Source organism: Notothenia rossii (genome assembly GCF_949606895.1).
Source record: "Notothenia rossii genome assembly, chromosome: 8".
Taxonomy (NCBI): domain Eukaryota; kingdom Metazoa; phylum Chordata; class Actinopteri; order Perciformes; family Nototheniidae; genus Notothenia; species Notothenia rossii.
Genome location: NC_136906.1, coordinates 3,269,901 through 3,282,056, shown reverse-complemented (window position 1 = coordinate 3,282,056; position 12,156 = coordinate 3,269,901). Strand labels below are relative to the sequence as shown.

The 12,156-nt window shown below is 41.4% G+C and overlaps 1 protein-coding gene across 2 annotated transcripts; it reads right to left on the bottom strand.

Annotated features, from left to right (window-relative positions):
- Positions 1-3,172: 3,172 nt before the first annotated feature.
- LOC307016089 (uncharacterized protein) lies at positions 3,173-7,647 on the bottom strand. 2 transcript variants are annotated; one of them, XR_013801758.1, is made up of 7 exons: positions 7,519-7,609; positions 7,049-7,279; positions 6,220-6,360; positions 5,001-5,121; positions 4,754-4,795; positions 4,427-4,621; positions 3,173-3,527 (listed from the first exon to the last, which is right to left on the bottom strand). XR_013801758.1 is itself a non-coding variant. In XM_079645126.1 (7 exons), exons 1-4 carry the CDS (start codon positions 7,482-7,484, stop codon positions 5,024-5,026), a joined length of 519 nt encoding a protein of 172 aa, XP_079501252.1. In that variant the 5' UTR covers positions 7,485-7,647; the 3' UTR covers positions 3,173-3,527; positions 4,427-4,621; positions 4,754-4,795; positions 5,001-5,023. The 2 variants fall into 2 exon arrangements, 1 of the variants encoding a protein (XP_079501252.1); XM_079645126.1 differs by having other exon boundaries at positions 7,436-7,647.
- Positions 7,648-12,156: the final 4,509 nt, after the last annotated feature.

Here is a 12,156-nt window from a genome sequence, read left to right as displayed (position 1 = left end):
GCTAAGCTAAAGGTGGCTAATGTTGGGCTATAAAGTAACTACAGCACGGTCACATGACTTCACGTCACCACCGCTAAGCTAAAGGAGGCTAATGTTTGTATTCTATCTTATGTTATTTTATGTTATTTTTCATTGAACATGTACCTTTAATTTCCTATTTTTGTACACATATATTAATACTTTTTTTGTGTTTTGCCATATTTTAATTGAAAATCATTACTTTTACATCTTAAGTGTAAATAAATATGTACTACCTCTATCAGAATATATTACAAAAACACAGATCATTAAAGAGGAAACACAAATTAAAAACCCTTTTCTCTCTCTGGGGCTCATAGGGAGACAGCAGACTCAGGCCAAATCGTCCGATAGCTTATGAGATGTCACGCTATAGCCAGACGTGCGTTGCCTGAGGAAGAATCCCACCGTCTGATGTCTCCGTGAAACAGCTGATCCACAGACTAGCCTCCGGTCTGATGGGGAATCACTGCAGGCTTCTTTAATGGAGAAGCCAAACCCACACTAACTAACGTCGGGCGACAAGGGCACCTTCAGTCTGCAGATGTTCCCGCAGATGACAGATGGCGGCTGCGAAGCTAAGGGAGCAACGGGAACAAAGTCTGAGCCAGAATGGAGCCGCATGCCCCCCCAAAACCTCCTAAATGAGGGGCGTATAGCTGAGTGCAGAATAGAGTGGTGAGGGAATGGGTTCTCAACCAGGAAGTGAGTCAGCATTTTCCTGTTCCCTGGTCTCGAAGTCAATGGTTTCTGATTGTGTTTTTGGTTGTTATCCTGAAATTAAGTCTGTGGTTAAAACAAGCTGAAGAGATTTTAATGTTTTGTTCTTCTAAGACATGAAATACCCCACTGGTGGATTTAAAAACGTGTCTAATTTAGACGACTAAACATACGATCAGATTTAAATGATCCTGGGCTTTCATATTAGAGCACGAGTGTTGTGCATTAATCATGACGTCATCACACTGACCTCCACGTTTCCTCCTCCTCCTCCGTCTCTCTGATTATTTCTCCAAACAGATGGCTTCACCCCATCCCACATTGTTAATCTCTCTGCTCTCTGGGCTCCAGATAGAGACCAAAATTGAAATCATGTTCAAACATTAAAAGACCACAGGAGACTTGAATGGCTTTCTAATGTTTTATTTTTATTTTAACAACATGTATAAATGCATTTTGGCAATGGTGGAAGAAGTACTCAGATCTTTTATCTGTAGAGACACTACATACTGATATACACCTGAACATCAGCAGGAGAGGACTCTTTAAAGTAGAGACACTACATATTGATATACACCTGAACATCAGCAGGAGAGGACTCTTTAAAGTAGAGACACTACATACTGATATACACCTGAACATCAGCAGGAGAGGACTCTTTAAAGTAGAGACACTACATACTGATATACACCTGAACATCAGCAGGAGAGGACTCTTTAAAGTAGAGACACTACATACTGATATACACCTGAACACCAGCAGGAGAGGACTCTTTAAAGTAGAGACACTACATACTGATATACACCTGAACATCAGCAGGAGAGGACTCTTTAAAGTAGAGACACTACATACTGATATACACCTGAACATCAGCAGGAGAGGACTCTTTAAAGTAGAGACACTACATACTGATATACACCTGAACATCAGCAGGAGAGGACTCTTTAAAGTAGAGACACTACATACTGATATACAACTGAACATCGGCAGGAGAGGACTCTTTAAAGTAGAGACACTACATACTGATATGAACCTGAACATCAGCAGGAGAGGACTCTTTAAAGTAGAGACACTACATACTGATATGAACCTGAACATCAGCAGGAGAGTAAAAATAGTTTGTTACAAGTAAAACTCCTGCATTCAAAATATTACCCGACCTGTAAAAAGCTGTCAGGTAAATGTGTTGGAGAAGTTTAAAGAAGCACAAAATGGAAAAAGTAGTTACTAACTAGTTAAGTAGTAAATACTTGAGTGGATGTACTTCACTGCATGTTGGCATCGTTCTGGATTAATGGAAACAGGGTGCGGATGGACTCAGAGTTGATGAGTGTTATTCGTCTCTAGAGAGCGTCTCTGTGTGATGCACACGGAGCTGAGCTGGATTACAGAAACAAGATCACAACAATATGCTCATTGTCCGTCGAGCAGTGATATAATCTCCAGGATTACCCTCTGATGAAACCTCGCTGGGTGATATGGGGAGATTTGATCCAAGCTCTGGATTGGAGCTCTCTTTGTGTGAGAGTCTCTGATCCTCACAGAGGTTTTCTATAGAGCAGTGATGACGGATTACTGTAGGTCGACTGGAAGTTAGCATTGCAAGGGTTTCTTTGACAAAAAGTCAATGCATACAGCAGGAAACCCACCTTTCCTTTTAATTGCACATTCTTACATTAATCCATACTTGTCAACCCTCCCGATTTTCGCGGGAGACTCCCGATTTCATTGCCCTCTCCCGGTTTCCTCCCGGGGTCATATTTCTCCCGCATTTCTCCTGATTTCTGACAAAATCAGATTTACTCACGACTGTTTCCACTCGGACTTTAATACAGCTACACCATTGTTTGGTTTCCATGGTAACACGTCTCTTTAGTAGCGCGCGCAACTCAAAGTCTGAGAGGGTGAGACAGATATTCACAGAAAACTGAACAAGAATCGACAACTACTCTACTCTCTGCTCACTCCTTTCCTGTAAAATACAGGTCCAGCCCACACATATGCTCCATCAAGGATGGTGCTACAGGCCGCAAGGCAGTGCACTTACAACTACAATAAGCATGTTAATGTTAATCTAAAAGCTCCGGCGGTCCACTAGCCCCCCCCCCCCCCGCAATTTTGCATTTTGAAATGCTCCCGATTTCTGAGGTCTAAAGGTTGGCAAGTATGCATTAATCCTCTGGAGCAGAGAGAGGAGCTGTGGATTATTGTTATTGATTAATGCATCAGAGTTTCTTAGGGTCAAAAACACTAAACTCACAACTTAAAATGAAAGCGTTTAGTTTATTTAATAAAAGAGCACATGTTCAATGTGAAAAGTGACAGTAGATATAGATTAGTAGCAATTTTGTGCTATATATATGTATTATTAAAAAAAACAAAAATAGCTTGAATTTCAGGGGGGCCGCAGGGCTCCGTTGGGGGGGCGCAGCGCCAAGACCATGGTAGGGTAAACACTGCATGTCTCTATCACCTGTACTGGCTCCCTATTTGAGAACAAATCTCAATCGCAAAACCTTTTGTCCTCATTTGGGTCCAATCCCACATTTCCTAAATCGGGACACATAAGTAATGTTTTTAAAATTGTACAGGGAATACAATCCATGCTCTCTTTTGTAAAAGCTGTTTTAATCTCGACTTCTAAAACCTGGAACTCTTTTTTCATAAAAAACAATGCAACTTGTTACAAGACAGAAGCACAATGTTGAGGTATAACTATAGATATTGGTCCTTGCTGTTTCCAGGTGTCTTCAGTCCAATACATGTGTTGTCAGTCAGCTGAGACAAACCTGTGAAAGACAAAATACCAATTAGCAGAATTTCTGTCTGAGTTATGGGTGAAAATGACTATCTGTAATTATTTTTTATTGAATCTGCAACTAGCTATTTTATTTTTGATTGTAATTGTTGTTTGACCAAGTACTCTTACAGCCACAGAGGTCACATTAATATCATGAAAGCCAAAATTCTACCAATACAAGTGTAGCTTATCAATAGGCGCTTTCACACCGGAGTACTTTTCCCAGGAATAGATCCGATAGTTCTTGGGACTTTTCGTTCACACCAAAAAGATCTGGAACTAGAACTTTTTTTCGGGAACCTTTTCACCCCTTTTCAGTCCCTGCTAGAGAGCAGGTATTTTCCTGGGCATGAAAAGGTTCCCATTTCTGATTGGCTGGGCGAATTGCAAACCACGCTCCGTAAAACTCAGAAAAGTTTTGTGAAGCCGCCATTTTATTTGCTCGCATTAGCATTATTAGCATTATTAGCATTAGCCCAGCACACCAACGGAGAGAGAACTTATGGATACACAAAATAAAACATGGGAGCGGTGGAGTGATGAGGAGGTGTCTGCGTTCTGGCGATTTACCCGGGACTTAAGGTGGCAGTATACGCCGTGAAGTTGTTTGCGGCCTGCCAGTAAACCCAAAGCAGAAGAAGAAGAAGTGACGTCAGCGGCTTCATTTGCCTAATCCTCCCTCAGGGATTTATTCCGGTGTGAACGCGATTTACTAGGACAGTTCCAGGGATTAAAGAGTTCGGCGGGACTAAGTACGCCAAAGTACTTGGTGTGAAAGCGGCTAATGAGTTTGAGCTAATGACTGTTTCTGGCAGCAGAAACTAAATATCAACCAAAGATACAGCACAACAAAATATGATCTAATGTTGATCAGAGCTCCATCTGTACCTGTCTTCTTCTCAGGGGATGTTGGAGTATGTGGGATCAATTTGGTTTGAGTTATCTATTAAAACATTTAACCAACAAGAATTAAAAACCAAACAAAAATAGTTCTCTGCTTTTCATGAAGGATGTTGGTAAAATATGTTTGGTTACCTGTAAAATCTGTCATACAGTATTCAGTTGGTCCAGCCGAGCTTCCACCTACCAAAAAAGGACATATAGGCACTTCTTTCAAAGCAAGATATTAAGATATATTTAACGTGAGGCTCGATGAGAATAGAAAACGGAGGTATTCCTTTTTAAAAAGAAAAAGGAACACTTCTTATTTCTCACCATTATCTGCCTGAATGATGATTGTGTGTATTTCTTCATTTCCTGTGAAAAAGATTGTGAACGTAGTATCACTGGATATGTAATCTTTAAAACAGTAAAAGCTATCTACCCAACCTATCTCTGATCTATCAATGCTTTAAATGTGATTAGCTGTGTGTGTTAATAAACCGGCCATAACTACTTTTTCGCCTTCTTTAATTGATTGCAATATTTTCCTTTGATGTGTTTACAGTCAGATCTCATTTACCTTGTTTTCTAAACCGGCGTTTCCTAGAGAAGTAGACGGATGATGCTGATGATGAGAATGAGTAGAAGGAGAACATAGAAAGCCATTCGAATCAGAGATTGTTGTTGATCTTTAGAAGCCACTGGAAGACAAAGTAAGAATACTTTTAAGAAAACAGCATCCCAAAAGGGTACATTGTGCAGTGTTTATCTGACTTGGATGCAACAAAGAGTGTCACAAGGCACCGTAAGTTAGGTGCATATGTAATCAAAAGACATTTACATACACTGTTCTGTATCTTAATCTTAGAATTTATGTTTGCTTCACATTTGTTGTAAATGTTGATGTTTGTACACATTTTCTCTTTAAAAAAAAAAGACTTAAAGGTCATGGCCATTTCCACTGATCATAATTCCATTGTTGAGGTCTACTAGAATATATTTATATTGTGCAATTTTCCAAAATCACTTTGGTTTCTCAAACAGCATCCCTGTAAACTACGTGTATTCACTGAATTTCACTCTCTGCCTTTAACGGCTCGTTGTAGCTCCAGTAGCTCCAGCCCCCACCCTCCCTGTGAGCACAGTGTGCTCTGATTGGTCGGGACGTTGTGAATCGCGCTGAGCTCCGTGGAGGTGTGGTTTCCTTGTTTAGCGATACACAGCGAAACACAACCAAACTCACCCTGAGCACACACAAAGTCACAGCCGGAGTAAAAACAATAAGTGTGTCTTGATATTGAGTAAGAAAAAGGTTGATAAACGCTGTGAGAATGGGTCTGCAGAGAGAATGGGTCTGCAGAGAGAATGTCCGCGATCCCAACTGTCTGTTATCAGCCTGCAGCCAGGGAGGAGAGATTAGCAGAGCTGCCTGCACTGAGTGTGTGTGTGAGGAAGTCCGTGGATTGGTCAATTTGGACCAATCAGCGGGGGCTTAACGTAACGGCTCCGCGGATTGGCCCATTTGGTTCCGGGTACCGCATGACCGTATCGCGTCATAGCTCTGGGCGTGGCTACTGGGTATTCCTACGACACAGTACTCAGGAAGTAAACAATGGACAATGACGTTTCACCAACGCGGCGTTTTGGGGAGGTCTTCTCTGTGTTAGAGTTTTACTCCCTACAGGGTGTACTTTGAGGGTTTTGACTCTGCAGACCGTTTACATGCAGAAAAACCTTCATAACACACAAGGGGACGGGTAATAACCGGAAAAGCATGACATGGGCCCTTTAAGTTCTACCTGTGCTTGCCACCATTGTTGTTGTTGTTGTTGTTGTTGGTCCTGCCATTGTTTTTGTTGGTCTTGTTGTTGTTGTTGTTGTTGTTGTTGTTGTTGAGGATCCAGGTATTGCTGCTGCTGGCGTAGGTGGTGCCTTGTTCCCTTCAAAGTGATTAAGAGGATACAATACAGGAAACAAAAAAACATTTGACGACTAAAGTCATGAAATTATTGACTCATTTTTAAACAGGCCGTGGACTTTTATGCTGTGTTACTTGGTTTTTTCAGCACCGAAACCAGTTGAATGCAAAAGGACGTTTCTTAATTGACTTAAGTAAAACAGTGGAAACCTTTCATTTGAATGCCCTCTTGTTTGATGTTATTTTTCTACATTTCTTCTAAGATTATCGATTAGTACTTCTCTTATTTCTGTATGGTGAATATGCAGCTACAGCTGGTTAGCTTAGCTTAGCATAAAGGCTAGAAACAGGCGAAAGACCTGGCTTAGTTTACTTTAGTTTATTTATTTATAGTGTCGTGGACAGTCCCCATCGATGAACTGTCACAAAAAACAGTGAATGGAGCAGCTTTAGCCGACATGGCTAATTTCCAGCTGTTGTCCCCGGCCAGACGATAACAGACACCTTTTTAAAATCACAATATATCCGGCTCTATCCATAGGTGACAAAATCCACCTTCCAAAACCTCTAAAGATCCAGCATCATTGGTCATTCAATGACAGGTTGTGGTGTATCAGGGAGTTAGCATTACAAGCCTTTTAAAAGTCACCTCTTTCATTTCCCTTACTTCCTTCCTTCCACCCATATTTCTGTGTTCCTCTGACTCTCACCTTCAATCACTTGCAGAAAAACAGCTTTTCTACCGCAGTAGTAGAGTCCAGAGTCACGTAGCTCCAAGTCTGCTAAGGTCAAGGTCCGGTCAACAGGTGGAACATCAAAGCCTTTCTGTCGATGTATCTCAACAGAGTCTCTGCTCCATGTTGGATCATGTGATCCTCCATCATCATGAGGGCAGTCCAGAGTGACGCTGGTCCTCTCTGTAGCATCAACTCTGATTGTTTCTGGACACAGAACACATTCAAGTTTTAATAACGTACACTCATTTCATATTTCATTTTGCAGACGTGCTATTAAGTGTACATTTGTTGTGACATTATAAATATTATTCTCAAATGTGATAAGGAAGCAGAAATAGTTTGAGTTTGATAAAAACTGACGTGCTCCTGGGATCTTTGTATTTTCCCATTTGGGAAGAAAACGAATCATTTCATTTTTGGCTCAGAGTACATGTCACACACACACTTGCCAACCCTCCCGATTTTCGCGGGAGACTCCTGATTTCACTGCCCTCTCCCGCATTTCTCCCGATTTCTGACAAAATCAGATTTACTCAGAACTGTTTCCACTCGGACTTTAATACAGCTACACCATTGTTTGGTTTCCATGGTAACACGTCTCTTTAGTAGCGTGCGCAACTGAAAGTCTGAGAGGGTGAGGCAGATAGTCACAGAAAACGGAACAAGAATCGACAACTACTCTCTGCTCACTCCTTTCCTGTAAAATACAGGTCCAGCCCACACATATGCTCCATGGTGCTACAGGCCGCAAGGCAGTGCACTTACAACTACAAGAAGCATGTTAATGTTAATCTACAGCTCCGGCGATCCACTAACCCCCCCCCCCCCTCCGGTTTTGAAATGCTCCCGATTTCTGAGGTCTAAGGTTGGCAAGTATGGTCACACACATGTTTGTTTCTAAGGTTGCTTTCCCAACTTGTCTGGAATACATTTTCCAAATGTTCTGACCGCACATCGATGCAGCACAGGTGCTTTCTCTTGCAACAGAGCGGTGCAGGAATATGTCCTTAAACCTGGAAGTGAGTCAGCATTTGACCTCATTCTCGTCTTTTAGTCAAAGTATTTTTCAACATGTATTTTTTTTATTTTTTTTTTATTTTTACTTTATTTATACAGATGAATCCCATTGAGATCATTGATGTCTTTTTCAAGGCAGACCTGCTCAAGTAGTTCCACGTGAAACATAAAAACATAAATAGAACAACAGAAGGACATCATACAGCATCATTTACATAATTATCCACATGAACAGGTACCAATAGCTTCCGATTGAGTAGCATCCAACCGAGCTTTAAAAACATTTAGTGGCACCAGATTGCTCAGTTTCCATTTAATTTGCAGACTATTCCAAGACAGAGGAGCTGTGCATCGAAAAGCTGTCTTCCCTAAGACAGTCCTAGCAGTTGGCACATTTAATAAAACCAGAGCATTTGATGTCTTTGGTTAGAAGCCTGAAATGAGATCTGTGGTCAACACAAGCTGAAGAGATTGTCCCGTTTTGTTCTAGATATAAAATATGTCAGAAAAGCTTTTGTCGGCGGTTGCTAACAAGTGACTAAATTAGACTACTAAACGTCATCGTGCTGAACATTAGTTTGCTTAGTGAAGGTGACGTGAAGTCCAAAATGAAATCATGGTACTAATTTAAAATGAACAGAAATTAAGTGTAGCAAAACCCTTTTCATCTATAGTAACCAAAAGTAGGCCTAAATATGGAAATAGTGGTTTTAACAATTTAAAAGGCATTTCAATTCAATTAAGAGAAATTAAGGATAAATAGAAAGCAGAAGAAGTTTAATAAAGATTGCTCTTACCTAATGGGATCACTGTCAGCTCCACAGCTTCATCATTACAGAAATATCTCCCAGAGTCTGAGAGGGTCAATGTGCGAATGTGCAGTGATTTATCTCTGGATAAACCGTATCGTTTGCCCCAGCCATTGTATCTTATCTCTCGTTCACCATCAATTGTAAATATGGCCACTTTGTTTCCGTTCCTCTCTCTGCTCCACGTCACTGTACCTTCCACAGAGTGAGGGCAAGGCAGAGAGCCTGAGGTCCGTTCTTCAACCACTTCCTGGCGTAAAGCTTTAAAAGAAACAAGAGTTACAATAGTCTCAAGCTATGTTGGGCAAACTCCCGTATTATATCTGTTCATTGATAAAGCAGAAAGTTGCAAGCAGCTATTGTCTGCGATCGCAGGATATAGTCTTGTTAGATGTGCCAGGAGTAAGGACTGTCTTAGGTAAGACAGCTTTTATGTGCGCAGCTCCACTTGCTTGGAACAGTCTACAGGCAAAATTGAAATTGAGCATTTTTATTTCTCTGAATGTATTTAAGTCTAAATGAAATGCTTTCTGACACTCTGGGTATTTGTAAATGTTGAATATGTAAATATGATATCCTCTGTTGTTTGTTTGTTTGTTGTTTTTATGTTTCATGTGGAACTAAATGATGCAGGTCTCCCTTGTAAATGAGATCGATGATCTCAAGGGACCAATCTGTCTAAATAAAGGTTTGAAATGAAATGAAATGTGAACGACAACATTATTCTATTTAGTTTGCAGGACAATAGGTGGAAAAAGGAATTTGCCAAAGCTGTGAACGTTACATCTGTCCTCGTTCTTTGTGGACTTTCTGTGTTCAAATAACTAAACTAACAAAGCAACAAGCAAATATCCGTGCAAATGAGGATATGAGCTTCGAAGACCTTTGTTTCCTCTCATCTGAAACCAAATTAAATTGATTGTATTAAATGATCGTGAAATAAAATCACTCAACAGGTATGTCACATTCTGCAAACATCACACACTCTAAAATGAAAAATAACAAAACTGATTAGAGAACATTTAAATGTTTCACCTGAAATGGCATTACAGCCGAGGAGCATCGCTAAAACGCTGCAGATGTTCACCCTCATCGTCTCACACTGACATGACTGTGTGACCACAGTTCTATTTCAGGTGAGAACAGGAACTGAAGCTCAGCGCAAGTTCTTTCAGGAAGACTGGGTACATTTATACATTCACTCCGCAGCTGCATATAATCAGCTCATCACGGGCGTCTCTTTAACCTATTACATTTCACCTCAATCTCCAGCAGCCAATCACCGTGCTGCAGCCAAACTTTCAAATGGTTCACCTCTCTCCTGCAGTCAGCTGTGATTTCAGGTGTTCATGCTGCCGCCCGCCTCCTCCCCATCCACCTCCTCTCATCACATCCACTGCCTGGAGAGCTAATCCAAAGACCTCATCACACCTCCTCTTCATCCCATCTCCTCATCAAATCCAGATCTTCAGCATCATCACCAGTGTCTAGACCCCGGGGGGTTCCCTATATGCTCACGGCTGCATTTCCCCCTTTAGATATACCATTTCGGGATCGGGGTCTAATCCCCAAAGACTTAACATTTATCATGACATGTGTCAATAAATGTTCTTTAAACAAAATGAAGCCTCTCCTGATTGAACTGAGCTGTCTGACTGGTTGTTGCTCAATCTAAAATCTATAAAGACAGCTCAAGATAATAAGCGCATTCAATCAATTGAAATGTAACTATTTATCGTGATTAATCGTATGATCCATAGTTAACTGATTAAAACCAAATTAATCGAACATGACTCTTTTTCACCTTCTGTCTTAAAACCAGAGCCCAGTCTGCTCTGATTGGTTAGCTGGCCGGCTTTGTTGTGATTGGTCAACCGCTTAGGGATGTCCCGCCCCTTAGCCTATCACGTACAATGTGTTGGAGCAATAGCCAATACTTTAATATCGGGTAGCGAGTAAATAACGATCCTCCCCCTCATCTTTGTACAGACTGAAATGATTCAGTTCACAGAATTATTTCCGACCTCCTCTTCCCTTTCTGATGAGAACAGAATCTGTGTGGTTGCACACGTGTCTTTTCAAACAAAGACAGATCACCAACACCCTTTTGTGGTTGACCAACACTGGTTATTCTTGTTTGTGAGAACAAGTGCATGCATGTTGCAGGTTCATCTGCTGATGACCGCTAAGCTAACAGACCAGCTGTGAAGATACAACCCAGTCTCACAATTGTTTTTGAAATAGGGCAAAACGTAGTAACTTCACAAATAACCCTCTCAAGACATGACATGTGTAACAGTTGTAAATATGCAGTGGTGTTTATTTGTATTTTGGTATTATTTAGTATAATCACACAAATTCTGTGTTCTTCATTTATTGAATGTCAATACCTGACAACGTCGGAGATCAGTGGGCGGAACCTCTGAAGTGTGGTCGCTGTGCTCAGAGGATTATTCTTATGGTGACTTCCCCCTTCATATTTTGTCCCTCACGTTTTCTCGCCCTTTTCTGTAAAATGTTCCACGAGAGAGGAGTCATAGTGAGGGCAACCTATAAGGCTGATTTGTTATATCTGTGGTCAGATTAAACGGAGATCGTCCAAACTGTCCGCTGGCTCGGGTGTCATTCACGAAAACACAACGCAGAGACCGCTTAACGACACCGGTTACACATGGATACAATATTCTCTCCTGTTTAGTTTGAATGACCAGTGTCCATGTTTTTTTGATGATGTAGTAGAACACTGATACATTTTTGTATAGAACCGTTTGGTATCTATTTTGGGGTTCAAGGTAATACAATGCTGTAAAAGTTTCCTGAAGCAGGGGATTTTTGGATGAGTACAATTGTTCAACTAACCCTTTTTCTGAAACATCCCCCCAAGACTTGACAGAAAAGGGAGGAAGTTAGGACTCGTGGAAAAAGGTAGGACCCAAATGTAGAGTACAAGAAAAGGAAAAAGGTCTAGGAACAAAAAGCGAGCCCTGCCCAGCTGTGTCTTGTCCTGTGGTTAACCCTCTTTGTATTTAGTCTTGTCTTCCCCTGTGTTCCTTGTCGGTTCATTTTCTTTCTTGTCTCCCTCCATGACCCAGGGGCAAGGCAGAGGAACAGGAGGTGTTCTCGGGCGGAATAGGATCTGGTGTCGGTGGGACACCCGGCAGGACAGAGTTCGTAGCCGGCGGAGCCAACGGCGTAACAGGAACCCTGGACGGGACATGGGCTGGTGTCAGTGGGACCCCGGACGGAGCAAGGGCT

Bases quoted from the DNA above. Each gene is read 5' to 3' on its own strand.
- LOC307016089 (XM_079645126.1), bottom strand. From the start codon at position 7,484: ATGATTCGTTTTCTTCCCAAATGGGAAAATACAAAGATCCCAGGAGCA. The intron at 7,280-7,435 runs GTCAGTTTTTAT...TTCTGTGTCCAG, and splicing joins TACAAAGATCCCAGGAGCAC to AAACAATCAGAGTTGATGCT. The intron at 5,122-6,219 runs GTAGAACTTAAA...TTTGTCTTCCAG, and splicing joins AACAATGGTGGCAAGCACAG to TGGCTTCTAAAGATCAACAA.